The 26,804-nt window shown below is 47.1% G+C and overlaps 1 protein-coding gene and 1 long non-coding RNA gene across 3 annotated transcripts; one reads left to right on the forward strand and one right to left on the reverse strand.

Moving 5' to 3' along the window:
• Positions 1 to 740: 740 nt before the first annotated feature.
• On the forward strand, positions 741 to 22,284 carry LOC144728980 (uncharacterized). The gene is made up of 3 exons (XR_013587604.1): positions 741 to 1,254; positions 11,482 to 11,570; positions 22,078 to 22,284. It is a non-coding gene; the product is annotated as an uncharacterized LOC144728980 (long non-coding RNA).
• Positions 1,772 to 26,243, reverse strand: LOC144728979 (cytochrome P450 4B1-like). 2 transcript variants are annotated; one of them, XM_078608784.1, is made up of 12 exons: positions 25,926 to 26,243; positions 24,741 to 24,885; positions 22,093 to 22,137; positions 19,958 to 20,085; positions 15,465 to 15,589; positions 14,655 to 14,806; positions 14,241 to 14,347; positions 13,930 to 14,120; positions 12,749 to 12,882; positions 11,646 to 11,710; positions 4,928 to 5,010; positions 1,772 to 2,389 (listed from the first exon to the last, which is right to left on the reverse strand). In XM_078608784.1, exons 1-12 carry the CDS (start codon positions 26,064 to 26,066, stop codon positions 2,212 to 2,214), a joined length of 1,494 nt encoding a protein of 497 aa, XP_078464910.1. In that variant the 5' UTR covers positions 26,067 to 26,243; the 3' UTR covers positions 1,772 to 2,211. The 2 variants fall into 2 exon arrangements, with proteins under 2 accessions (XP_078464910.1, XP_078464911.1); XM_078608785.1 differs by lacking the exon at positions 25,926 to 26,243 and adding an exon at positions 25,256 to 25,506.
• Between the last annotated feature and the right edge of the window lie 561 nt (positions 26,244 to 26,804).

Raw genomic sequence — 26,804 nt, forward strand, 5'->3', positions numbered from 1 at the left:
AAGGTCAAGTTGCTGTTCATCTCATTCGAAGTGAATTTCTTAGGAGTATCTTTAGAATAGCTGCCTTATTCATTCAATAATGTGCCAGGTTTAATTATCACCCCATAAACTTGTAAAACCGTTATTTTAATCTCTATTGTTGTGTGAATCTTTCACCTTGGTGTGATCATTATCGAATTAAATAAATAATTTGCTCGCACTGCTACATGAAACAAACATGGTTATGCATTTTTTGTAAAGCTGAATTGTGTAAATACATCACAACAGTCTGTTTATGAGATATCCGATGTCTTCCACATGAACATTAAACATGCAAAGTGCATTCCTCATGGCTCGACCATTTATTTGTACCCATGCCTTGGCTTGCAATCTGAATTTCTGGAGGCGTTTGACTTTGCAGAGGAAGAGAGATGGTGAGAATAGTTTGGGTTATAATATGAAACTAGCTCTAGTAGCTGCACAAGAATGAATTAAGCCCAAAATCAATCTCAATACTTATTGTTTGCTGACAACGCTGAGCTCCTTGCCGGCTCATGGTTTTATCGCGAGCGACTTCTTGGAATCCAGTCTCACAAGTCCAGAGTCTGGATCACTCGACAAAGTCCCATTTAGCCGCCTGAGCCACTCAACCACTTCTCAGATGTTGGCCTCGTTTGGTCACAGCTGAGTTTTGATAACCTGGTTTTGCGAGCAACTCTTTCTCTCGAGAGGTCTGGACTCGCAAACAGGTGTAACAAAAAAATACTCCTGTAGCATACGATGCAAAAGCATGACTTTAGCCACAATAGTGACTATTATCGTACACAATGGTGATGTGCTGCTGTAGTCCAGACAGGCAGTATACAGGATAACTGACATGCACATGCAGTGTTTGACACCTGCTGTTATCACACGCTTTCAAGGTGCTTTGTCCTAGTGTATTTTCAAATGTAACCCTTATTGTATTTTGTTGTTTGTTTTTAAAATTTATTTTGTTATGAAACCCGATATTTGGCATAATAAAGCACGATTACTGTTCTGTCTCACGGCAGGAATGTGCCGCACGGCAGATGGGGGGGCGTATGTACACATGAATTTCCTGTCTTTGATGCTAATTTTGGTCACGTGACCAGGAAGTTACGATTTTAGATTTCCACTGAACCACGCGGTGTCGGCCATTACACAGATAAGTCAAGATGGCGGCACACATCGCGTCTTAGTAAACCAGAAGCAGTTCAGCAGTTGTCCATCGTGGGACTTTGAGAAGCATTGTCTGTAAGTTTGTTTATATTCCTATAATATTGGCAATGCTGTTGTAATGTTGGAATGACCGTTATAGTGATGTAAATGCCTTTATGGTACCGTTAAGTTGTTGTGGTAAATACGAGGCCTAGTTAGCAAAGAAGCCTGCAACTTTCCTTATTGTGGATGTTACTTGTGAGTTAGTAGGTCGAGTCAGACTTGTGCCCAGGTGGCTATGTTACGATCCTGAGAGCAAAGATGACGAAGTATCTCATCCACAGTTTAGTGTTATGTGTAATGCTGTGCATTTGGGGTGCAGTGGGATGAATACACGATGTGCCTTTATGCAACACACCGGCTTGTGCTCTTGTCTAGTTGTTCAGTGGTAATGTAGGGGCCTGGTCCGTCCAGGATCTATTGTTATCTAAGACAATGATCTGATGCTGTGGTGTTCATTGTGTTGGTGTTTCCGGATTATAACAGATGCTGTATCTGTTTTCTCACCAGTTTTACCTTGTTAAAATCAATAAATGACGATTGGAGTCGGACGTTCATCCTGGCTCCGAGGGTTTATTGAACGCAATGTTATCTACTCGACTAGCGGTGCAACGCAGCGCACAGCGAGGCCGAGATAATTACAGTTTGAGAGCATGGTTTATTTTTAATGATTTTCTTCATGCATGACTATGAAAACAACACATTACTAATTACTGGATAAAGGCTTTCCAAAGCTGTCGCCATCTCATACTACACAACACGAGTTATCTAATACCATCAGTCACGAGAACCTAGTGTTGCACGAGCACGGGGCACTTGTTTGAACTATCGAAAAAAAGACATCTCAACATCATCAGTCTCACGCAACAGGGAGATCCACAATGAGTGTGTGAGATGGGAAGAGAGTTCCACAGAGAGTGAATGTGAGAGTGGGAAGCAGTGAGAGAACTCTGCGCTCGGTGTGATGTGAGATGGGGACGGAGCGCGCTGCTGCTACTCGGCGAGTGGCGAGATTCTCTCGAGCTGCAGCTGGAAGCCCGTGGTGGAGCGGTTGACGAGGCGCGGCACAGGCTGCGCCTCCACGGGGCCCGGCAGCACGCGGAACCGCGAGAGAATCAGGGCGAGCGTCACGCGCAGCTCGTTCATGGCAAAGTGCTGCCCAATGCAGTTGCTGGGGGGGTGCGCGCAGGGTGAAATCACAATTTTATCATCGCTAGCATTGCCGATTCAAGTCATCATCACTCATATTACCAAATGTCAACCGTGAAAGCGGTCTGTAGTAGAGCCGTGCTATACAATTATGTGGATATGTTCCAGCTCTAAAAATAAAACATTGCTGTCGCTGTAATGCGACAAATAATGAATACGGGGCACGCAGCGCTCTGCGAGAATGTTTCTTCAAAATGATGCAAGTGCAGCCCAGGGAGGGGTTTGTGTTGGGTAGCATCACTCCCTACAGATCTCATTGTACATAATGTTCTATTTTTACATTGAGTATTAATGTGATGGCTCTTTCATTGCCAGATTTGAGCCAGTAAGGCGCCACGTGTGTAAGAAAAAAAATTTTATTTGACGGCTCTCTGCACTCACTCATCCAGGCAAGACAAATATCCCTATTATAGCCTTAAATTGACTTGGGGCAACTGCTGTTAGCGAGCATCTATAAAGGCTGGTGGATCACCAACACTACACGCAACTGCCTTTGTCTCTAGATTATAAGTTTTCCTGACTGCAAGGATCCATACTCTATGGGGTTTTTTTCGGTAAAGTCACGTAGGTAAAAATAAAATAAATTAAAAATGAAAACAACTAAATTAAATCACGACGTTTCGGGCGCTACACAAGCGTCCGTCTTCAGGTGGGGACAAAGCACAGCGAAAGAACAATCGCTTAAGTATGCCTAAGAGATGGCTGTGCCTAAGAGATGGCTATGCCTAAAAGATGGCTGTGCCATTTAGTTGTTTTCATTTTTTATTAATGTTATTTTTACCTACGTGACTTTACTGAAAAAAACAAGGAGTATGCCTTTGTCTCCCCAGTAGCGATGCTTACACACTGCACCAGGTACTCATTTTAGGCTGAGTCGACTTAGTGGAGGCCCAATACCTGTTCAGTTAATTGTCACTGGTGTTGGCCATGAGGGGGAATCGAAATTATGTTGCAGGGTTCATAGCGCAGCACACTAACCGCTGTGCCACAGCTCCCCACCCATCCAGAGCAGTCACCGGCACTATCATCCATGCAGGCTTCAGACACGTTCACTGCTTTCATAATAATCATAATCATTTTATGCTTGGTTATGCTTGCAGCCTCAGTGAGTCTCACGACTCAGAAGGAGGCGATGATCTTCCTGTGTGTAATCGCCAATTGAGTAATTTGTAGGTAAGATGTTTTAGCCTTGGGATGTTTGACCAGTGTCCGGTACATTGTGTCGTCGTTTCTTGTCCCGAGTCAGGAATTGAACCCTGGAAACTTCTTGCTGCAAAGCTGAAGTGTTACCACTGCGCCAGCGTGACTTACTTTAGGTAAAAATGCGCAGTCTTTTTTTTTAAATCAACTGTCGGATGAAGGCTTCATTGGAGTGGGGGAGTTATTTAACAACGTCCCCGAACAACCACAGCCTGCAGCGTCACGGAACAACCACAGCCTGCGGCGGCCCCGAACAACCACAGCTTGCGGCGGCCCTGAACAACCACAGTCTGCGGCACCCCCCAACAACCACAGTCTGCGGCACCCCCCAACAGCCACAGCCTGCGGCACCCCCCAACAACCACAGCGTGCGGCGGCCCCCAACAGACTGGTCAAGTAAATCCTTACGATCCACTCGCACAGCGTGCGGTGGGCCTTCATCCAGCAGTGGATTTAAGCACCAAAAACCCTCGAGTACTAATGTAGTGGACAGAGCACGGCTCTCCCTCAGGGCAGCAGTGGACAGAGCACGACTCTCCCTCAGGGCATCAGTGGAGAGAGCACGGCTCTCCCTCAGGGCAGCAGCGGAGCGAGCACGGCTCTGCCTCAGAGCAGCAGTGGAGAGAGCGCAGCTCTCCCTCAAGCCAGAAGTGGAGAGCACGAGAGTCCCTCAGGGCAGCAGTGGACGGAGCACGCCTCTGCCTCACTCGTCTCCTCTGAGCTGCATGCGATTGTGTGTGAGTGAGTGTGAGTGAGTGAGCTGTGTGAGTAAGCCGTGTGTGACTGGATCGACCGTCAGCTTCCTCACTCTGACTCACCCGTCTCCTCTGAGGTGCATGCGATTGTGTGTGAGTGAGTTGTGTGTATTAGTGAGCCGTGTGTGAGTGGATCAAACGTCAGCTTTCCGTGATTGCGTACATGTTTGGGAGGGGCGCACCTCTGGTTGGCTGCTGGCTCGCGGTCACGTGACGCACTTCAACCAATCCAGGGGCGTTAATCACAGTCACAGAAGGAGAGATCTGGGCTATTATATATGTGTATACTTCAACAAACTAGCCAACGTGGGTTGGTGAAGGGGAAAAGGGGACAGGTATGTATTGCCAATTATTTTATTCGTGTTCGGGAATCAAACTTGGGTTTCTGGGTTTGTGTGCAATGCGTTAACCACTGCCAAGTCGCTCGCCTCCCCCCCATGTCGCTTGCAGTCTGATCGCGTCGTGGGGCTTCATAGTTTTGCGTAGTAACGGCCCGAGTTTGCCTGTGGAGACGGTGGCGGTGAGCAGGAGGGTTTAACGCTCACCGGGGCCCGGCCGAGAAGGGGATGAATGCGTAGGGGTGGCGATTGGCTGCATTTTCAGGAGAAAATCTCAGAGGGTCATAAACCTGCGGGCAGATGCACAGGCAAGTCAAATTATATATTTACACATCAAGTTACTTTATGTGCATGCGTACGCACACACTGATCACCACCTCCATCTCCATTACCCGGCTGGGCAAAGTTCTCTTAGCGAGCACCTATTATTAAGTTAACAGTGGGTTGGTGTGGAGCTCCATTCCCAGCCATCTAAGTGTTAGGACAACGACACATGATCCTTATGGCGGTACCCCGGGGTACCAAATAATACAAAATGGGCTGAGGCAATTACACATTTTATTTCTGGAACACTATTTTTTCCAGGGGTGTAATTAACTCCGCGACTGGGGTACCAATCAATCCGAAATCAGTGCTACTCCACGATGTCGAAACGCCAAACAGCATAAAAAAATCCGTTATCGAAAAACCATACTTTGAATAGTGCATCGCGTACAGCTCGTCGAGATGAGTCGATTGCCGCATCGCTGACCATCGACAGACTGAAAATGACTGCATCATGGACATTGTGTGAGAGCTGTGCCCTGGGGTACCGCCATAAGGTTCACATGTTGCACTCGGGAGCCTTTGATTTGACACCGCATCTTTGATTTGACACAACACTAGGCCTGGCTACTTTGCCTGTCTCTTTAAGCTCGTACCCTCCCCTTGTGCTCTCCCCTTTTAAACCTTTCGAGCCCCTTCTCTCGAAACTTCCCTCACACTCCACACCCGTCTCGGCCAATCATCGTCCTTCTTCCCTCAACGGTTGTCAACCGTCGCCTCAATGCTCAACCTTTGCTTCCCGCCAGTTTGAACCTCCACTTCCAATCCTTCTGAACCTCGCTTCTGGACCACTCACTGTGGAGGCCTCTCTGCATCAATGGGAGGCATTGGCCTACTTACTTGACTGTCTGCCAGTATGTTTGCTGCAGGTTAATAGTCTGTTGTCTCGTTTATTACGTACGTTTCCCAGGTTTGACGCCTACACACGCACGGTAGAATTGCCATCAGTAAACCTGAGGGCCCAGGTCTCTTAAGTTTACTGAAACTAGGAGTTAATACTGGAGTTAATACTGGAATTGTAGGTGAGGCAAGTTGGCAAATACTGTTTAGCCAGCACCTGATTAGGCCAGCCTGGCACAAGAGGGGGTTCCGTGGCCAGCAGCATGCCCTGCTACCTTTACCCACCCAAGTGCTGCTGATAACACAACACTGGCCATTCATTTACGGCTGAGTTGACTTGATGACTTGATGCGGCCAAGAATCTAACCCAGGTCACCAGGTGTGTAGTGAAGTGCCCAAACCCAATTCTGCTGCTGCCCGGGTGCTTGCGGCCAGGCCCCACACTTGCGGGACTTCGGCTGAGCGAGCCAAGCATTGCGAACAAGTACTGCCTCCCCTCTTCCCTGGAGAATGGGGGACCATGCTGATAACTTCTCTTCGCTTGGATCGGCAAACAAATTCTGTCTCACCCAAATGTCTCCAGTACTGCGGTGGCACTCACCAGAAGAAGAGAGTGCTGATTGGTCGACTTTCCAAGTCAAACGACTCGAGTTCAACACCCACTGTGCTACGATCTGCTGTGGAAATGGCGACCCCTACCTGACCGTGCTCGTCACTTGTTACAATGCATCCCACATTATTATGCTGCAGATATGGTCAGTTCTTCTGACGATTGTCGACTCGACATTTAAGTTAAAGTTAGATATAGAGTGCATCGATAATCTCTATAAATGCACGCGAGCAGTACACATGTGGTTTGCACAAAACGAAATGATGCTTAATCACGAAACTAGGAGGTTCTGCTGGTTGTCACTCCGGCTCAGGTGAAAGCAATTGTGAGACGATCAGGGGTGGTGGTCGCAGACTCCAGGATTCAGTTTTCCTCCGCATCATACTCGACCAGATTATGTCTTTTGATCACCAAGTGCAAAATATAGTCAGGTCAGGTCCAGGAATTTTCATATCGGGGTTCTACGACACATTCAGTCAATATTTAGTCGTGACATCGCCAACACGGTGGCAGAGGCGTAGCTAGGGGGGGGCAGGGGGGTACATATGTCCCCTGGCGCCAAGGTAAAGGGGCGCCAAAATGAGGCTTACAACGTTACATTATAACTTATTGCGGCGGGCACGGCAGCCTGAAACTACTGCACAAATCTACACCTCAACCTAAAAGTTTATATATCCCACCACACACAGCGTACATGTCATGTAATTACATTTTGGTACGCGCGCCTATTAAGAACTTACATGGAAGAACGTCCCAAACAACAGACAGGCGCAGTCTTTCAGCCTTAGTCACTGGCCTGTTTTTTGGTGGCGGAAACTACGACGGCCTATTTTGAGTTCTTATTAGTGACACCACGCTCCAGGCGGCTGAAGCAGCCGGAGCAGCCCACGCACGTCAAAATAGCGTGGCCTTCATTTAGCAGCATTTACTACAAGGCTCACTTATACGTGTACGTCGCAAGTACCTTATATTTGAATACTCACCTGTATTAAGTTTCTGGTTTCACAAAATTTGGCACTACGTAGCCATGAGGAAAATTTGAATGCGGATGAGGATAAAAATGTTGGAAACTTTCTCGCGCTGATCAAACTCGTTGCTCAGTATGACCCATTGTTAGCAAAACACGTACAGCACGCAGGAGAAAATCCGGGATCAGTTTCTTATTTGTCACCGGAAATCCAGAATGAATTTATCCACATACTTGCGTCGACTGTAAAGAACCAATTGTTGAGTGATATCAGGAAAAACAAGTACTACGGTATCTTACTTGACTCAACTCCTGATATAGGACATCGGGAACAGCTTTCTCAGGTCATAAGATTTGTGGATGTGGATTTTCAAACTAAAAAAGTAACTATCAAAGAATCATGTTTAGGTTATATCGAGATACATGCAAAAGATGCAGCAAGCCTACAAAGAGTCATCGTCGAGAGACTGAAATCTGACAACATACCTCTAGCCGACTGTTGGGCACAATGCTATGACAATGCTGCTGTGATGACTGGGCATATATCCGGCCTTCAACAACGAATATGTGACAACAATCACAGAGCATTGTTTGTCAACTGTGACAACCACAGCTTAAACTTAGCAGGAGTACACTCAGCTAAACAGGATCCACTTATCGTCACATTTTTTGGAACAGTTGAAAGTATATATTTGTTTTTCTCTCGTTCAACAATTCGTTGGGAAGAGTTAAAAAAAGCTGTGCCCATCACAGTAAAGCGGAAGTCTGAAACACGCTGGAGTGCACGATCAGAAGCTGTTAAAGCTATCTATGAAGGACTGGATGAACTAGTAGGACTGCTAGACAAATTATCGGAGGACGTAACTATGACGCCTGAAACCAGAAGTGATGCAGAACAGTTACAGGCATGCGTATTAAATTTTAACTTCATAGTTTTATTACATTTCTGGAATGTCATTCTTGGAAAAATTGATCGTGTTCAGAAGCGCTTACAGGATCCTACTATGAATTTCAAGGAAGCAGCAACTGATCTTGAATCTTTGGAGCATGAATTTGTCAAGCTTCGTGATGATTTGAGCCAAGTTGCTGTAGAAAACGCCAAAACAAGATGCACAGCCTGGGGGATCGATGTGGACAGAAGAATTAGGCGACGTCGGAAGATGCCAGGAGAACTGGCAAGAGATGCAGGACTTTCAGCAGATGAAATTGTGCGCGTTATGAAGAGCGTATTTTATCGACTTCAACAGGAGATGTCAACACGGTTTTTACGACTAAAAGACCTGAACACAAATTTTGGATATCTGCTGGAAATTGCACAGATTTTGGAAATTTCTATGACACCGACATCAATGGCCACGAACTTTTCACAGAAATTGGAGATTGCAAAATGCTGCTCAGTAACCGGAATGAAGTTCTACCAGAAACTCCTTTGGATCTTCTTGGTTTTATTGTGTTTTATGGAGACGACATATTTTCGAATTTGCGAATTTCACTGCAAATTGTATAACAATAGCAGTTTCAATTGCAAGCTCTGAGCGGTCGTTCAGCAAATTGAAACTTATTTTGTCGTATTTGCGTGCTTCAAAGGGACAAGATCGTCTCAGCGATCTTGCTCTTCTTAGCGTTGAAAGAGAAACATTGGAAAAAACAGATTTTGATTACGTGATTGACCAGTTTGCGACAGTGAAATCAAGAAAAAATAATCTTTTGTAGACTATGTCAACCAGTCTACGACAGTGACTGAGTGAGCCATGTAATATAATTTCTATAAATTTGCTTCTTTAAATACAATGTTTCATTAAAATTTAAATTGTTATTCCTTATTCGATGTAATAGGAAAATGTGATTAAACGGGGGGGGGGGGGGGGGGCGCCAATTTTATAGTTCGTCCCCGAGCGCAAAATATCCTAGCTACGCCTCTGCACGGTGGCGTGTAGCATAGTGTGACGAGGCGAAAGTTGAGGATCACACCCAGGGGCGGTTTCTTCATTAGGGCGATTGGGCGACGCACCACCAATGTCATTCAACCACAGAGTCACGCTAGCCGTCACTGTGCCTCTGGATATAGTCCAATCAGCATCATGTCACGTTCTGTGGAGTACCGCCTCTTTTTGGGCGATTTCACTCCGGCTGAGAATCGCCCAGAGTGTTCCCATAGACTTACATTCAAAGATGTTTTTTTTCGAACGGGGGGCGCTGCAATGCATTCTCTATGGCTTCCGGGAGGGCTCGCACTAACGTGCTTACATCATCATACGTAAGCACGTTTCAGTCAACAATTTTATTTGTCGCCACCTAGTGGAATCTTTAATAAAAGAAACTTGAGTGGATTGTATTAATAGTGAGTAAAGAAACAAACAAGATGTATTGTAAGAGTCACTTTATTTTTCATTAATATTAAGGAAGTGAAGTTGCCTTTACATGCTTAAGCTGTTAATTTATCCTTTGCATGGGTGGACCTTATCCTTATAAATCATCCAGACATTTGCCCCCCCTGAGAGATTTTGCAGGAGCCGCCACTGGTCACACCCCTGGCTTCCGTCTGTGGCAGTTATAGCTGATGTGACCGATTTTAGGAGTATGAGTGTGGGGAAGCCCAATTATGCAAATTTTACTGCCATGAAAGGGGAAATAAAGAAGAGGTTTGGAGGCACTTGTTACGTGAGGAGAAGTGGGGCCAGAAAATAGCAGCAGCAGCCAGGAGCTGGAAGCCTCTACCCACCGCGGGAGTGTCGAGGCACCACACCAAGGGGAGGCAGCAGGGCTCTGCGTGCTGTTGGTGGGGAAACATCACACCAAGGGAGCCACCTGCTCTGTCTATAGCTGCACTGTGGACACACCACACCAAGGGAGCCACCAGTGCTCTACCTACTGTTAGACTGTGGAGACACCACCCTAAAGAAGGCACGAAAAGCTTTGCATATTGCTACAGGCCGGCTAGGACACACAGGACCGTGAGACCCTATAAACGGGCGTGCTGGTGGGTGTATAAGGGTGATGGAGTAGTTCGGGTGCGTTGTGTGTAAAAACGGGTTCCTTTTCTTCATTTAGTTCCATATAGAGCACACAAGTCAGACTACTTGTGGGGTTCTGCCTATAAGTGTGCATGAAAGTATCACCGAAAAAAGAGTGGCAAAACGACCAACCCACCTGGTGTGTTACATCCCTCCCCAAGGAATCACACTCCCCATAAACCCTGCAACTATCCCGAATCGTTACACATAGTATTTGCAAGGCTTGATTATCGCAACTCAGTACTCTACGGGATGTCTGACAAAAACATTAGCAAGCTACGTGTACAATATTCTTTGCCATGTGTCGTGACGGGCACTGTAAAATCCAACAATGTTGGTCCGGTGCTCGCTGCGCTGCATTGGCTTCCGGTTGCCGACCAAATACAAATAAGATCGCACGCATTACACACAAAGTGCTTTCCACAAATGAACCACAATATCTTGTTGATCTCAAGGAGCATAAACCACCATGCAAACTCTGGTCACATTCGCAGTGGCTTTTGTATCACCACTGCATGACGTGCATTCAAATGCGCTTCTGCGGCCGTCTAGAACGCTCTTTCTTTTAAATCTAGATTGAAAATTATTTTTTTATAACAGTTTCTTGTGTTTAGTTTGCTGTCCTTCCCCCGCACCTCCAATCTATGTACGATTAATGTATGTTCAACTTTTTTCTAACCGTACATAGTCAACCGTGCTAATCGGACGTCCGGGGAAGGATAACATACTAAACAAAAAAATTACTTATGCAACAAGCGGCAAACGCGCTACCGCTGAGCTGCATCACGACGTTTTCTCCTTTGGCTGTCATTCCATCACTAGTTTCATTAATCGGGCAATACATTTTTCAGACCCAAGCCTACTTCCTTAAAAGTCAATATTCATATTATTTTCAATAACTCTGTAAGTGGGGATTAAGTTTCGATCGTCACAATTGCATTGTATTTGTTATTCAAAATCATTAAAATATCCTAAAATTGTCATGCTCTGCCTATATTTGTTTCAGCCTGGAAGGAATGTGAACACGGACAAAACAATCTTCACGTAGGGGCTACGAATGTATTGAATCTGCACGTGCAGGCCAAATGCAAACAGGTGAGTGCATTTCACACATGCGACACTGCGATAGTTCAATGAAGCAGCGTGCACACTTGGAGGTTGGAGACAAACCTCTGGGTCCTTCCAGAACTCTGGGTTTCTGTGCAAGCAGTAGATGTTGATGTAAACTCGGGTTCCTATACGTTTGCACAGCACAGGGGTGGGAGGCAAAGATACATGAATGTAGAGTTGCTAAAGTGTGTAGTCAAACAGCTCCCCATAATGGTGCAAGTGAGCATAGAACCACATGGGCCAAGGGTCTGCGACTCCAGACCTTGTTCCGGAAGTCCAGATGGAGTGAAAGAGGCAAAGATACAAAGATGCTGCGATGCCACTTTAAGGGATGGTACGCGACACGAAGAACCTCAAGATTGGACAGCATGAGTCAAGGACCAGTCCTCTAAGATAAGAATAAAGATACATAAACAACAGTATGGTATTCTTGGTTCTTTCGGTAAAGTCACGTAAATAGAAACAAACGTTAAAATGAAAATTATGAATTGAAAATAATAAAAGCAAAAAAAAAACCCCACGACGTTTCGATCGCAATACAAGCGGTCTTCATCAGGCAGAGAGAAAAGGGGGGCAAGCCTCCAAATGTAGCTGCTTATAAGGGTTTCAAAGTGAGTGGGCGGGGAAAAGAGCTGTGCAAGCAACACGAGCTACGCAAGCGGCATGCTTGGGTGGAGGTGAGCATGTGCAGAGCAAACAGCATGGGTGGGGCAGCCAGTAATGTAGGAGCAGACAACGGGGGGGGAAGGAAGGGGACAGAGACAGGAGGAGGGAGAGGCTGTAGGGCAGAGATAGGGGGAGGAGGGGGGGTAGAGATGGGGGGGGGCATTGCACCTCGCTACACCCATCCACACTGCTGACGGTAGAGGTTGACAAGAAGACACAAATCAAGTCATGACCCAAAGTGGTTGATGACATCTTTCCAATGATTGCTGAGTTTAAAACCGTCATCTCGGTTGAAATTGTGTCTGTGTCTATATATATGGATGGCTTGGTGAACGAATCTTTGGCACCAGCTGTGGACAGAGCCGGCACAAAGTGACAACAAACATGGGGTTGAAAGAAGACTAGGTAAAGCGTTAGGATCTGTGGGAGGGGATGGGAGGCGAAAGATGTCAGCTCATTAAAGTTAGACCAAAGCCGAGGAGGCTAGGAGCTAAGACCTGTGGGGATGACGCGCCCGTCGCACAAGGCGATTGGTTTGCTCGTCTTCCTGGAGATCGCGGGCACCACGGCCTGTAAGCGCAGCGATTCCCTGATGCACATGGTGGTGTAGGACAGCTGGGAAAGGTCGTCCCTGCAAGGGGACACGCATGCACGGTGATTGCAGATCACAGTCCAACGTCAGATTGTGTCCTGTTTACCTCAGGTCTAAGTCAGCTGAAAATTGGGCATCGTATTCAGGCTCAATGCTTGAACGCGAATGTTGTTCTCGCCCACTGAGTTGCGCTGCCTAGCAATGTATATTTTATTGTACACATGGATTGCAAACAATGAAGAAGAAAACGGCTTTCCACATTATAAATATACCGTATCTCTAAAACGTTTTCATTAAATTGCTCTTGAATGTGAAAAGTAAAGGTAAAGGCACGGCCCTGTAGTTTCTAGCTCACGCGACTGCTGGCAGAGCAGCCTCCAGTAGAGGGAGCTCTAGAGAGCCCTTCCAGGCCTTCTCTCTCACGATGGCCAAACGTCTCGATAAAGGTTCCTTAATTTAGACAAAAGTAGATATATGAAATGTTTATCCATATCTGTAGATTCTCAAATCTGGGTCGTGCTCCCCTGGGGTGGCACAGGCTGTGGCATGGATACCGTGTAAGAAAAGTGCAGGAACTATTTCAAACGTGAACAGGGAATGTCAGTACCCTGTTGTGGTGAAAAATTAACTCATGCAAAACATGAAACATATGACTTACGAGCACAAGACTCACAAAGACAAATAATTAAATAAGTGCCTATTAACAGTGGTCTTGATTTGGGGCACCACGCCAACAATGTTTATAACTTTTGCATACATTATCAGATGATTGTTTTTTGTTTGCATTTGACTGCAAGTGTTGTGGTTAATGTAAACATGAATCTAAGTAAATATTTAATCCAGGTAGTCCATTGACCCTGTAGAACAGATTCTTCTACTGCAAATATGTTACGTCATCAGCCTCTAAGAAGAAGGAGAAATTGATGGGTTGAGAGGAACACTGAAATAAGTACAACTGATTCACAAAATCAGCCTGAAAACCATTCTCCTGGAGAGTTTCACGAGTCATCTCCAGAAATAAGCTTTGTGTTCTCTCAATTTGAGAGCGTGCAGAGTGCTGTCCATGTCACATCCCAAACCTCTCACCAGGTGAGGAAGGTTCGGCCTGCAAGCAGGCTTGTGACCTCGGTACGGCAAGCATCCTGGTGGTGAGGGTTGTGAGCCATGGCATGTAGGGCCCAGGCCAGGCCACTGGCTGTAGTGTCATGTCCAGCAAACATGAAGGTATCCACCTCGGCCTGTATGTCCTCCTCGGTCAGCCCATTGCCCTCGTCATCCTGAAAAGTGGGGAAGTCGGTCGTTGCAGATTTTTATTTTTCATACCCATTGTGACCCTACGTGCAACTGAGAGGCCACAATGTCCATGCCATCTTCGCTCTTCAAGATCGGACGCTCACCCGCACGCTGAGCAAGATGTCGAGGAAATCAAGGTACCGCTTTGCTTTGATCTTCTCCAGTCCCTCTTCCCCAAGCAAGGCCTCCTTGTGTTCTTTGATCACTTTATCTGATTAGCAGCACACGTATACACACGCACAATATGAATATTCTACATTTAGCCTTAGACTTCTGTGACATATGTTATTCGCAGGGTTGTGACCTGCACTTCACTGGTCACCCTCTACGTTAACGGGGTTCCTATTTTCTGGCAGATAAAGGCAAGAGTTTGACTTTTAAGCTGACTATGAGTGGAGTGGAGACACGGCTGTTGGTACACTGCACTGTGACCCTCACCCCTATTGTCTTTTCATGCTAAGCAGGGTATCTTAGTCTGCGCACGTGATAGTAGGCGTGTGTGTGTGCGCCCATCATACCCGTGTGTGCGTGTGCGACATTGCACGTCTTGCGAAAGCGATATCCCAGTGGACTCAGGTTGAAGATGACATCAAAGTAGTACGGGAAGAGCCGGCTCCGACGGTGCACCATTTCCGTGAGATCAAACACTGCCGACACGTAGGAGTTGTCACTGGCCACCCAGAGCGGGGCACGGGCGAGAGAGGTCACGCGAGTTACAAGACGCCGCTCAGTGGCTATTAGCGCACGTGACAGACGGCTGGTAATTTGGGGAAGACCTCTGGACATATATGCAAACATATGATTCGGTTGAAGAGAATCGCTATGGGAAAACGCAAGTTGCTATTACATTTGTAGGTAATTTAAGAACCTGGATCATGAGACTGGGGCGTGTGGATGCCTGTGCAGTGAGTAGAAACATCTTAATGGTTTAGTGTAAGGTCATGCATCACACTTTGCCAAGGTCATTCTGCATTATGCAATCACTATGATTATGGACTGGGCAGAGGCACAGGGAATGAAACTCACAATGGACCATTTGCAACTGAGACGTCGAGCCCATGATGATGGTTAACTGGGAGTTATACAGGACGTAGCCAGGCCTAACTGGGCATTACAGCTACAGCAGATTTGTGTCCTGTAGGTGTGAGAAGTGTCTTGATTGCACAAGTTCTTTTCGAATAGGCGCTTTCTTTCGTGCTCTATTGTAATGCACAATGGCAACAGCCACGTGTCCAGGAGCTGAATGCCAATGTCGAGGCTTGCGAGCCCCTGCCGAATGCCGCAGTGCTTCCAGCTCTGCACGGCCTCCGCGTGCCCCGCCGGGTCACCTGTCCGTCTGGCAGCTGCTGCGGTAGCTGAAGGCACACTTCATGATGCTGTCCAGCATCATGAGGCTGATGTCCTCAAACACGTCGAACAAGTTCTGTATCTTGATCCTCTTCTCCCATTTGTCCTGTTTGATACAAGTGAAAGACAAAGACTAAAGATCCCCAAATAGCCTTTAACGTATTTTTGTGAATGAGCAGCGCTCAAACGGACCTCTTCGACTCAATATATTAGGTTACACATCGTTTTTTGGTTTGCTATTTTCACTTATCCTATTCTTTAGCCTCACAGCACCAGAGGAGCAACCTGGACTTTAAACATGCCTTCCCCTCTGCACAGAAAACTTGGACTTCTGGATTCGGGCCTGCTTCATGAATATGAAGCTGAGGCCTGTGCTAGTCTGCCCCACACTCCAGGTGCTCAATGGCGGAAAGAGCCCCGCACAAAAAATCTAAGGCCTCTTCTCCACTCACCTCCCCAATTAAGGAACGACCTGAGACCCCTCATGGAGGAACTCGTGGGATGCTACAAACTCTTCTCAAAAAAGTCAATAAACTTTCCCAATTTACCCGGAAGATTAGTCAACATACAGAGGAAAATACCAACCTCTTTGGTTTTTTCGGTAAAGTCGCGTAGGTTAAAAAAGAGAAAACAAATAAATTAAATCACGACGTTTCGAAGGCAACACAAGCCTCCGTCTTCAGGTGGCACCGTCACAGCAAATATCACTGTATCAAGTGACGAGACTTCTAAGAGACACGAGATTATCTACTGGTTAAGGGGAGGGGGGAGGAGCCAAAATGGGCCGTGGGGGGGGGTTATGGGCTGGTGATGAGGCACGACGACCTGTGGTGCAGCTACGGCTACGCCTGGAGCTGCAGCTGAGGCTTTGTGATATAGATGGCAGAAGTAGATAAGCAAGCTAGGATTAAGCAGCCTTCTGTTATGCTCGCCGGTGGGTTATATTCCAAGCAGGCAAGCAGTGTGTGAAAAGCTACAAAACTAAAAAACTACAAAACTTAAAGACTACTACTATGGCTGTACTATTATAAGGCAGCTAGAGTTTGGCTTGGTTAATGACATCTTTCCAATGATTGCTTAATTTAAAACCATCCTCTCGGTTGAAGTTGTGTCTATGTTTGTATATCTGGATGGCTTCATTTACAAATCTTTGGTAGTACCCGGGAGATTTGCAGAGCACTTTGGTATCGGAGAAAGCGATATTAGCGAGAGAGTGGAGAAGCAAGTTTCCATGATGACATATTTCCAGGTGGCACTAGAGGAACAGGGGGAGTTCAGCAAACACATAACGCCAAACTCAAGGAGCTAGAGGATGCATTCAACTAGATGCCGAGATCATGAGGCCTCCTTTGCCCGTAACAAAATATACTAATAGGGTTTTTCCACTTTTTTTCTGGCAACAAAACTGACACCTTTTGCAAGGAATCATGTTTACATTAACCACAACACTTGCAGTCAAATGCAAACAAAAAACAATCATCTGATAATGTATGCATTGTCCTTGAAACTGATTGGTCCACACCAAAGACAGCTTTTCTTAGAGCCTAGTCTCAAATAGTGTTCGACCAGATGACGCCAAAGGCGCACAGTTCAAAGACAACGCACTATCAGAGTAATGAGAGCTCGGGGTAAGCATCTACATCATGAGGCCTCCTTTACCAGTAACAAAATATACTAATAGGTTTGCATTTGACTGCAAGTATTGTTAATGTGTCTTTCTTTTTCTTCTCGGCTGATGTTTAGTATTTTCCTGAGTCAGCATTGATGATATTTTTCGAGGTAATTTATGTGTTTCTGATAGGAGGTCCAGGTTTCTGCACTGTATAACAGGGTAGGAATGATAACAGCATTATAAACAACAACTTTGGTCTTGGTGGTAATGTCGTGGTCTTCAAAGCCCCTGTTCTTAAGCTTGCGAGAAAGGCAGCACTAGCTATAGCAATCCGATGTTCGATTTCATCATGAATTAAGACATTGCTGGAGAGAAGGCTGCCTAAGTATGGGAAACTGGGAATGTTTTCGAGCATTGCGTTGTTAGTAGTGATTTTGGGGGGTGGTAGGTGTTCTCTCGGAGCTTGTTGAAAGATGATCTTTGTTTTCCTGGTAATGAGTGTTAGACCCATCCTGCTGTAAGCTTGACGATGGCCTGAAGGTTAGCTTCTGAGCAGGCACTGACTTGGGCATCATCTACATATTGGAATGTGATTGAGGTTTTCGACTTAGCTCTGAAACGGTTGATGTGAAATATGTTCCCGTCTGTCCTATATGTGATATGCATGCCTCAGGGGAGTCTGCCCTCTGTCAGGTGAAGCATTCCCACCAGGAAGATAGAGAAAACAGTTGGTGCAATAATGCAACCTTGCTTCACACCGGTTCATACCTTGATTGACTCTGTGGTTTCACCAACTGATAGGATGACAGCCTTCATATCGTCATGCAGAAGATGGAGGATGTTAACAAATTTAGTCGGGCAGCCATATCTTAGAAGGATGAGTAACAGAGTCGAAAGCTTTAGTCAGATTGAAAAAGGCCATGTACAGTGGTAGTCTCTGCTCCTGGCACTTCTCAAAATCATGTCTGAAGTTACCCTGCCAGGCCGGAGGCCACTCTGGGATTCAGGAAGGAGATTTTCAGCAAGTCTGTTTAGTAGAATTCTTGGAAGTATTTTTCCAGCGGTGGCAAGGAGAGAGCTTCCTCTGTAGTTGCCACAGTCTGACTTGTCACTTTTCTTGAAGATGGTCACGATGATGGTATCTTTCAGTTCGTTGAGAAGGTCTTCATCATTCCAGATCCTGGCCATGAAGAAGTGCAGGTGTTGTCCTCCATGTTTGTAAATCACAGCAGATATCTGGTCTGGCCCACTGGCTTTGTTCACTTTCATCTGCTTGTCAGCTTTGGCCACGTCAAGTATCGTTTGTTCTTCAGCCTCAGCGGTGGGGTGTTGCGGAATCTCACTGACTATAGAATGCCAGCTCAGCCCTCTAATCTACTCAGCGCCATCTGTCATGGAGTAAGTAAAACCTTAAAATAACATCTTCTTTGTTCTTTCGGTAAAGTCATGTAGAAGGGAGATAATAAAATAATAAAAAATAATACAATTCTCACGACGTTTCATTCAATCTCATTCAGACGCTGTCTTTCCGACAGACCTGTTCTTCACCTGAGGACGGCTGTTTGCGTTGTGGCCGAAATGTCGTGAGAATTGTATTATTTTATTATGTTTTATTTGTATTATTTTATTATTTCCCTTCTACGTGACTTTACCGAAAGAACCAAGAAGATGAATCCCTGCAGTCACGAAAGCTTTAAATCGAAATTAAAATAACATGTTTACCAGAAGTTTGACCTCTGAGTCTTCCACATTGTTGCAAGTTCAGCTCAGTTGGTTCCAATGACAAATCTGTATGTGAGAGGCTCCCGGAGTGCCCCCGCCCCCCGCGCCACCACCGCCGCCACCACTTCCAACGCCGCTGCTGCCGCCACTACTGCCGCCACCTTGCACCCGGTGGCTTTGGGCCCACGATCTCTCCCTGGATGCCTCCAAATCTGAAACTATGCTGATCGGCACTAGACAGCAACTCGCCACCTCCACGCTTCCTTCGTGCATTTAATCGCTGTGCTCCATTATCTAATTCTCCGACCACGTCAAGTTCCTCAGCGCCACTCTCAACTCATACTTATCCGACACAAACCACATTATAAGATCTTGCTCGTACCACTTCCTTTACGTCCAGTGATCGATCGCCAACACCCTCGCCTGCAGCATAGTCGGGTCTCCCCTCCACTACCGCAACTGCATCCTTGCTTGCTCTTCATTGAGTGACCTCAAGAAACTCCCAACGGTTTCAAAACCATCTCGCCTGCATTGTCCTCTATCCCTATCACCTCGTCCCGATTCCCTCGCCTCTCTCCACTGGCTTCCATCGTCGCCATCAGCAAGGTTGTCTACAACATTGTCTCCTGCCTCTATTCTCGACTTTCCTCCATATCTCTTGTCTCTCTCCTACCACCCTGCACAACAGCTCACGGTGGAACTCTCCACAGCAGTAGCTGAGCGACACACAACCTCCTCCTCCTCTCTACACCGAGGGCCAGGACCACCATCACTGCCAGGCGTCATATCTCCGCGGCAGCCCCTGTGGTCTTCTTCGTCCCCGCTGCTACTGAATATTCACAGAGTTTAATCTTAAAGTCCCTGACCTTTTCATTTGAGGCTCACCTCTTTCGCTTGATTTTCGCTTGACATCGAGCATGGCTGTGTGCTTCAGTCACAGAGTCCACACTGGTCCATGTTGGAAGCGAAAAAGCAATTGCACCTCAACAGGAAATCAACATACATGTTTAGGGGTGGGAATATTAAAATTACACATTTGGATTCAGCACTGTCCATAGTGCAGTACTAAGCACCATAATCCTTGCCATGGCTACTGCAGGGTAAGTGCCCACGGCGTGTGTGACAACTGCGTGAGCTTACGATGAGCACTTGGGTGCTCTCCACCATGAGAGACACGTAGGGCTTCAGAATCTCCATGTGGAAGCCGGGGCTGAGCATGCGGCGACTCCGAAACCACCTTGGACCAGATGAGGTGAGGAGACTCAATCCTGTCCACAAGTAACATAACGTTAGAAGGTCAGTTTGATGATTATAGTGATGCGGCATGCAGAGTGTATGTATTGGTGTAGATGGAGGTGTACTGGCTGTGTCAGTGTGTGTGTGTCGGTGTAGATGGGAGGTGTTCTTGATGGGTGAGTGTGTGTGTCGGTGTAGACGGGAGGTCTTCTTGATGGGTCAGTGTGTGTTGGTGTAGATGGAAATGTACTCGCTGGGTCAGTGTGTGTGTGTTCATATAGATATGACGTGTGTTGGCCGGGTTTTACTAGCCTAGTTTAGTCAGTCTGGATGCTTGCGGTTAGTGTAAACAGCTCTTGACAATGATATGCATGACGGGATATTGAATCTAGGTTTTGAGAATCATAGCACAGTGTATTAACCACGATATCACTGCTCCCCACACAATATCTGTTCATGGAAAATGTTGATACAGTTCGTCATTTTGAAATAGTTCATGTATAAATTTCAGGACACCAATTTGTCTTCTCTTTCATGTGACTTAGTGAACAGTAACTTACAGGAATCCCTTACCAACCACGGATTCGCAAACCGCGATTTCTTGCACACACTGTTTATTATTTGTGTAATTACAGGGTGACATCTGTTGGCCTGAAGGGGTAATTACGGTCATGGCTGCATTGCATAATGCCTTATTATAGGAGGGCGTATCTGGGGTAAAGGTGAAGGACAGTCAGTCGAGAAGCTCCGGGAACCAGCCCGAAGGTTCTGGAAAGGGGGCGTGGCCAGAGGGGGACCGAAACCTGAGGCTCGGGGCTGTTACGTGTCCTGGGTCCTGGCTGCGTCACTGCTCTCTGCCATCTCTTCGTCTCTGACCACACGGCTGATCTTCTGGAAGACTCCGTCGCCATCGCCTCGCTGATCGACCAGCTCATGCAGCGAAGCCGGAGATGGGGCTATGTGTTAGGATCACCTATGTGTAGCTGCGTTACACGATGTATCGCCCAGTGTGCTCTTAAATAAATAAGAAGCCTTCTACTCGACGTGTCTCGGAAGTTGCTCTCTGCATTTATATACCAATTTACCAACCGTGGCTTGTAAATTTAAGTATCCACGGGTAAGCAAGGTGTTAAGTCACATGACGTTGGTGATACGTCATTGCGTGACGTCATTGTTACAAATTTCGCGGGGCTGTGGTTCTCCACGCTTACAGCACAACCCATGGCGCTGCGACGCTGATCAGCTGCCCGTCTATTCTGTGATTCTCGCAGAGCATATACCATGTCGCACGGCAACTACATTCACGTTAATTGTGCCCTTGATCATGGATCCGAAGCGTTCATGCAGCGAGTCGCGAAAGTGAGAGTGATGCGTCTTCGGCCCGGAGGAAGAGGGGGAGGGTGGGCTGCTGTGCCCCTACTTCTAACCACCCCTTCCGCCACTACATCTCATTGTCATCGTCATTCATATTAAAGATATATACAGTGAATGTAATGTTTATTTACGTTTTATTATGTTCTTGTGTAAAGTATTGTGTTTTTTATTCGGTGTTTAGTTAATAAACAGGAAACTTAATTGCATACCCGTGACCCTGTAAGGTTTACCTCATATTCTTGTACAGGGAAATTGAGTTTTCATTTTTTTTTATTGTCTATGTGTTTCTCCCTTGAGATGGTACTTTGTAGGATGAACGTTGATATTTATAAGGGCACGGGGTGACCAATAAGGTCTAAATTGGTCTATAGTAAGATAGGCACTGATATGGGGTATGTAGTTAAGCTCTGACGAGTCTGACCGTAGCTGTGGTTCACCTAACCCCCTATTTCCCATAGGCCCTGTACTATACCAACTGTGGATTTGCCTGCCGTGGCATTTTCCAGCAAACTAACCCCTGCGATTGGTGAGGGATTGCTGTATATCAAAGTTTGAAAGCCACATGACGGCTTCAGGTGAGGCTAAATGCATTTCTGATGCTGGTCTGCTGCCTCCAGTGAATTTGTCGAGTGGTCTATCGTGTCTTGCAGGATTTGTAAACTCACCGACCCATGGAATGCTGAATACATATTCGAGGTCACTCTTCGGTTCTGAATAAAAACAACATGAGGTGCTTACAACAAACAGGAATTTCCACAGCAACAAAAATTTACTTGAACCACCCTATGGACTTGCTGCTCACATGCGCATACCTTTCGCAGAAGATGAATTCGTGTCCTTTGTTTACCAGGCTCCAAAATGTATAACACTGTAAAGTGCATGTTTCCCTCACTTAATGGGGTTTATGTGTTCCAAAAAAAGGGAGTACAAAGCGACACGGCATGAGGCCTGCCGAATAGCATGTAATGTACACACAGTACCAACAATAATGTTGTACCACTTTTGACCGTATAGCCGCATCTGAGTGAATTAAACCCGCATAGAGCGATTTTTTTGGCTGAAAGGTTAGCCACATATTCGCAAAATCACACAAACCAAACCCACGTCGAGCAAGATAAGCCTGTGTAGTGTAATAGCGCTGGCTGCTGGCCAGCAGCGGCAAATGTGGTGGACAAACAGTATACACGCTGGTGAGCATGTGAGCGGGTGTGTCCGCAGGAAGGTGGAACTGGGGCAAAGGTCATGGAGGGCCCTATCTGGAAGCCCCTGGAACCTGCTAGTGGGTTTGAGAAGGAAGGTGTTGCCAGGGCGGAGCCAGGCCGTGCTGGTAGCATAAAAGGAGCCGAGAGCGGGAGGTTGAGGCTGCCAGTTCTGGGATTCGATCAACTCGTCGTTGCTGTTATCTCGTCACCTTCGTCGCTGCCGTATTTGCTCGATATTGCGCTGCTAGATAGTTGTTGGCTGTCTCCGTCAGCGCCGTCGGTGTTAGACGGCTAGTGTTGTATATAGGCTAGCGATTGTAGAGTCTGCAGGCGAGATTGTGAGTGCGCAGTAAAGAAGGTGCCTCTACAAACCTCGTCTCCGACTCACTGACACTACACCTGTATGAATATTTCGGGTGCATGAGCAGTCTGGTATTGGGTCGAGTGGGACTGGGTGATGGGGTTGGCTGTGTTTTGCATTGAAATATGATTTGATCAGGATCGGAATTACTTCGCAGTCGGTGGCAAATCCATGTTCTTATTGCGGGGGCATGTCCATTGCACAGAACAAGCACGGCTGACGTCCGACAAAGTGGTATTTAATTTATCAACCCCGGAGCGACGAAGGGTTGAGTTGAACCACGCTAACGTGGTCTGAAGTTGCGCTCTAATCACCGTGCCAGATGCCACCGCATCAAGCTCGGCAGTGAGTACCGCTTATTGGGACGTCCACAGTGGTCAATTAATCTTAATTTTAGTGTAAATATTGCCCTAAAAAAATTAAGTATCAGTGCACATGACAACAGAATGAGAACGGTACAGCCACGCAATGATTTTGAGACTGGACCCCCACCAGAGAAATATAGAATTTACACCCCTTGCTCCGGATCAGAGTGGAAATCCACACCACCCAATGCTCTTTTATGTAAATATTATCTTACAGTGGCAAAGAAACATAAACTACACAATTACAAACTAAACTATGTTTTATTTTACCAGGTACGGTCCACTAAGCTATGTAGCTCATTTTCATAAGCGACCTAGCAACAATAGCTCAACGAAGTGGCTTATTACCTGGAAATTTACAGCAGCCAAATACCCGAAACGCATGTTGATTCTGAATGTGGAGGGAAAAACTGGAGGACCCGGAGAAAAATCCACACGATCACGAAGAGAGAGAAAAACATGCAAACTCCAAATATACAGCAGGCATCAGGGTCTGGATCGAACCCACCCCCTCCTGTATACTAGGTGAGCAAGTTAATATCTCGCCACAACGGCGTCCCATCCCAAGGCCCAAGACAAGACGCAAAATACCGATGGTATTTCACTGAATCAGATCCGTGGACGAATGTGCTTACATCGCGGGTTACGCAATTTATATCTGTGAGGCCTTGTGTATCTGGTGTATTGTCCACCTAGATCCGACACTGTTCATACACACGTGGACTGGCAAGTCCTTCACAAAGGATGCCGTTTCCTAGGAAGTGGACGTCACAAGCCATGTCACATTACTCACAAGTTGGTCAATGTGGTCTCGTGTCGTAGCTTTACATCCCAATTACTCAAAATATAATAGTCTATCAGACATGTCATGTAAAATATAAACGTATTTAACATTACTAAGCTCTCCAGTACTACACTACGACCGTGTCCCTGTCGTGTCTGTATGGATGTCTAGTTCACTGGCCCTGTGTGTTTCTGCAGGGAACGTGTGCCCTGCCACTAATCATTTTCATTCAGACACAAAGGGTCCCATAGATAGTCTCTGGTTTAGGCCAATCAATTTCAAAGACAATGCGTACACTGTAATCAAAGCATATTTTTATGTATTACCACAAGCATGATGTTTGGTTAATGCTTATTTGCATCCTTGCAATAAATATCTCTTTGTTGTTTGAACATCTTAACACCTCCTGTATTATTGCCGGAAAGGATAAAGACTTTTCCCCCAGCATTTTGATACTGATAAAAAAGGTCCCATAGATACGAATGCACTTTAGTTTGTGTGTGCAAAAGAGATTTGAGAGTAGCAGGAGTGTTTCTGGCCGATCGTGTTCTGTCAGTGCTAGAGCGGTAACGCTGCCCTCTGTCCCTCGCGAGCCGTTTACCTGCAGTGCTGATGATGGCTTTGGCATAGTCCGGGTGACTGATTTGCAATGTGGCTATGAACGGACCAAACCACATGGGAAACACGTAGCGATACTCGCGGAACAGCTTCAAAAGATTCCGCAGCCACTGCTCGTCATCTGGAAGCTGCAGACAGACACACAAACACGTACAAATACAAACACCCCCTGTATAGCCTTGAACAGACTGCTGGGGCAAGTGCTGTTAGGGGGTACATTTGAAGGCAGGCACGGCACACGAGCGGTGACCCCTCCAATCCCACACAAAGCACCTAACCCCTCAGCCATCTTCACACAGCCATGCAAGATGATGTGACTAAGCAATACACTCATAGACTGCATGTTTCCTGCGTAGACACGAGGAATCCGCCGCGGTGTATTACAATGGTAAACACACTGGACCTGCAATCAACCTAGAGGACACCGGTTCAACCCTGATCTCCCGGTGCGGCAGTTGAAACAACGAGGCAAGTTTTTGTTTCATTAAACTCCTTTACCAGCGCCGCCAGTGTCCACTGAGCAGAGGTGTAATTGCCGCTCGGCGGATCGCGAATTCACTTCTCAGGCACAAGTGCTGCTCGCGTGTTGAGTGCTCTATGTGTCAGCAGGTTCCCATAGAGCTGTGTGTGTAGTACAGCTCCGCGTGCCGTTGTGTAGTCTTGGGGCGATTGTACCGCGCACACGAGGGCACGCAACGAGAGAGCGCACAGGCAGCGCCGAGCCACCAGCAACTATCACCGAGCCAGGCAACGAAGTTGCCTGTGCCACGGCTGATTATATCCAGAGGATGGGTCTAGGTATCGCTCGCTATTGGTGTTGGCTGTGGCCAGGAGCCAACGTCAATCGGCCCCACGTGGCCGGACGGGGCCGGCTGCCCCTTAAGCTCGCACGCGCGGCACCCGTGAACACGCGTCAGGTGGCCGCGCGGTACACGGAAAGTGCACACACTACATACAGTACACAGTACATACACACTACCTACACAGTGCACAGTACATACACACTACCTACACAGTGCACAGTACATACACACACCATACACAGTACATACACACTACATACACAGAAGACACACACTACATACGCAGTACACACACACTACATACGCGGTACGCACTCACCAGGGGCGCGTAGAGCCAGTGTGCTCACCACACGTTCACCACTCACCAGGTGCGCGTGCCCGTAGAGCCAGTGCGCGGGCGGTCCCGGGAAGGCGTCGAGTGCGGGGCGCGCGCGCCGCCGCAGCACCCACAGGGCGCAGCACGCGGCGCACAGCAGCAGCAGCAGGGAGCCCAGCAGCTCCCACATCCTCCTCACTCCGAGCCGGTGAACTTGTGGAGGCCGACGTCAACCTCCCTGCTCCCCGTGAGCGGGCGGGGCGCGATGTCCACCCCCCTCTCGCTAGCGTACTCTGAGGGACATCGCTACTCGGCTGGCTCACCACCGCCCGGGGTTATCTCACGCGCGCTCAAATTACAGCACCACATAAACCAGGGGTCGGCAACCTGCGGCTCCGGAGCCGCATGCGGCTCTTTTGAACCTTGACCGCGGCTCCGGGGCGGATGCTAGCGAGGGGAGGAGGCGCACTGTGACACCTGCTCTGGCGTTGCCGCTGCTGACAGGTCGCCGCTCCGCTCCACACTGCCCGCCCGGTGACAGGCAATAACGTTGCCGTTGCTTTGTCACATGTTTGGAAGAAGTAAAAACCTTCCTGGGCAGCAAAGAGCTCACCTTTGCTGAGCTGGAACAGCCAGAGTGGCTGGAAAAATTACATTTTATGGTAGACATGACAGCACATCTAAACACGCTAAATACAACCCTTCAGGGGAAAGGAGGCACAGCCCTGCACATGCTGGAGGAGGTTTTGGCATTCGAGCGCAAGTTGACAGTGTTTGTCAAAGATTTACAGAGAGGTACACTGTCTCACTTTCCCTCTTTGAGAGAGTTCAAACAAAGTCATGATACGATAAATTTGGAATATTTCAAGTCTGCAATCACCACAATGCAAAGTTCGTTTGGGAAACGATTCTGTGAGTTCAGAGAGGA

This window comes from Lampetra planeri, chromosome 30, assembly GCF_965212315.1.
Source record: "Lampetra planeri chromosome 30, kcLamPlan1.2.h2, whole genome shotgun sequence".
In the NCBI taxonomy this organism is placed as follows: Eukaryota; Metazoa; Chordata; class Hyperoartia; order Petromyzontiformes; family Petromyzontidae; genus Lampetra; species Lampetra planeri.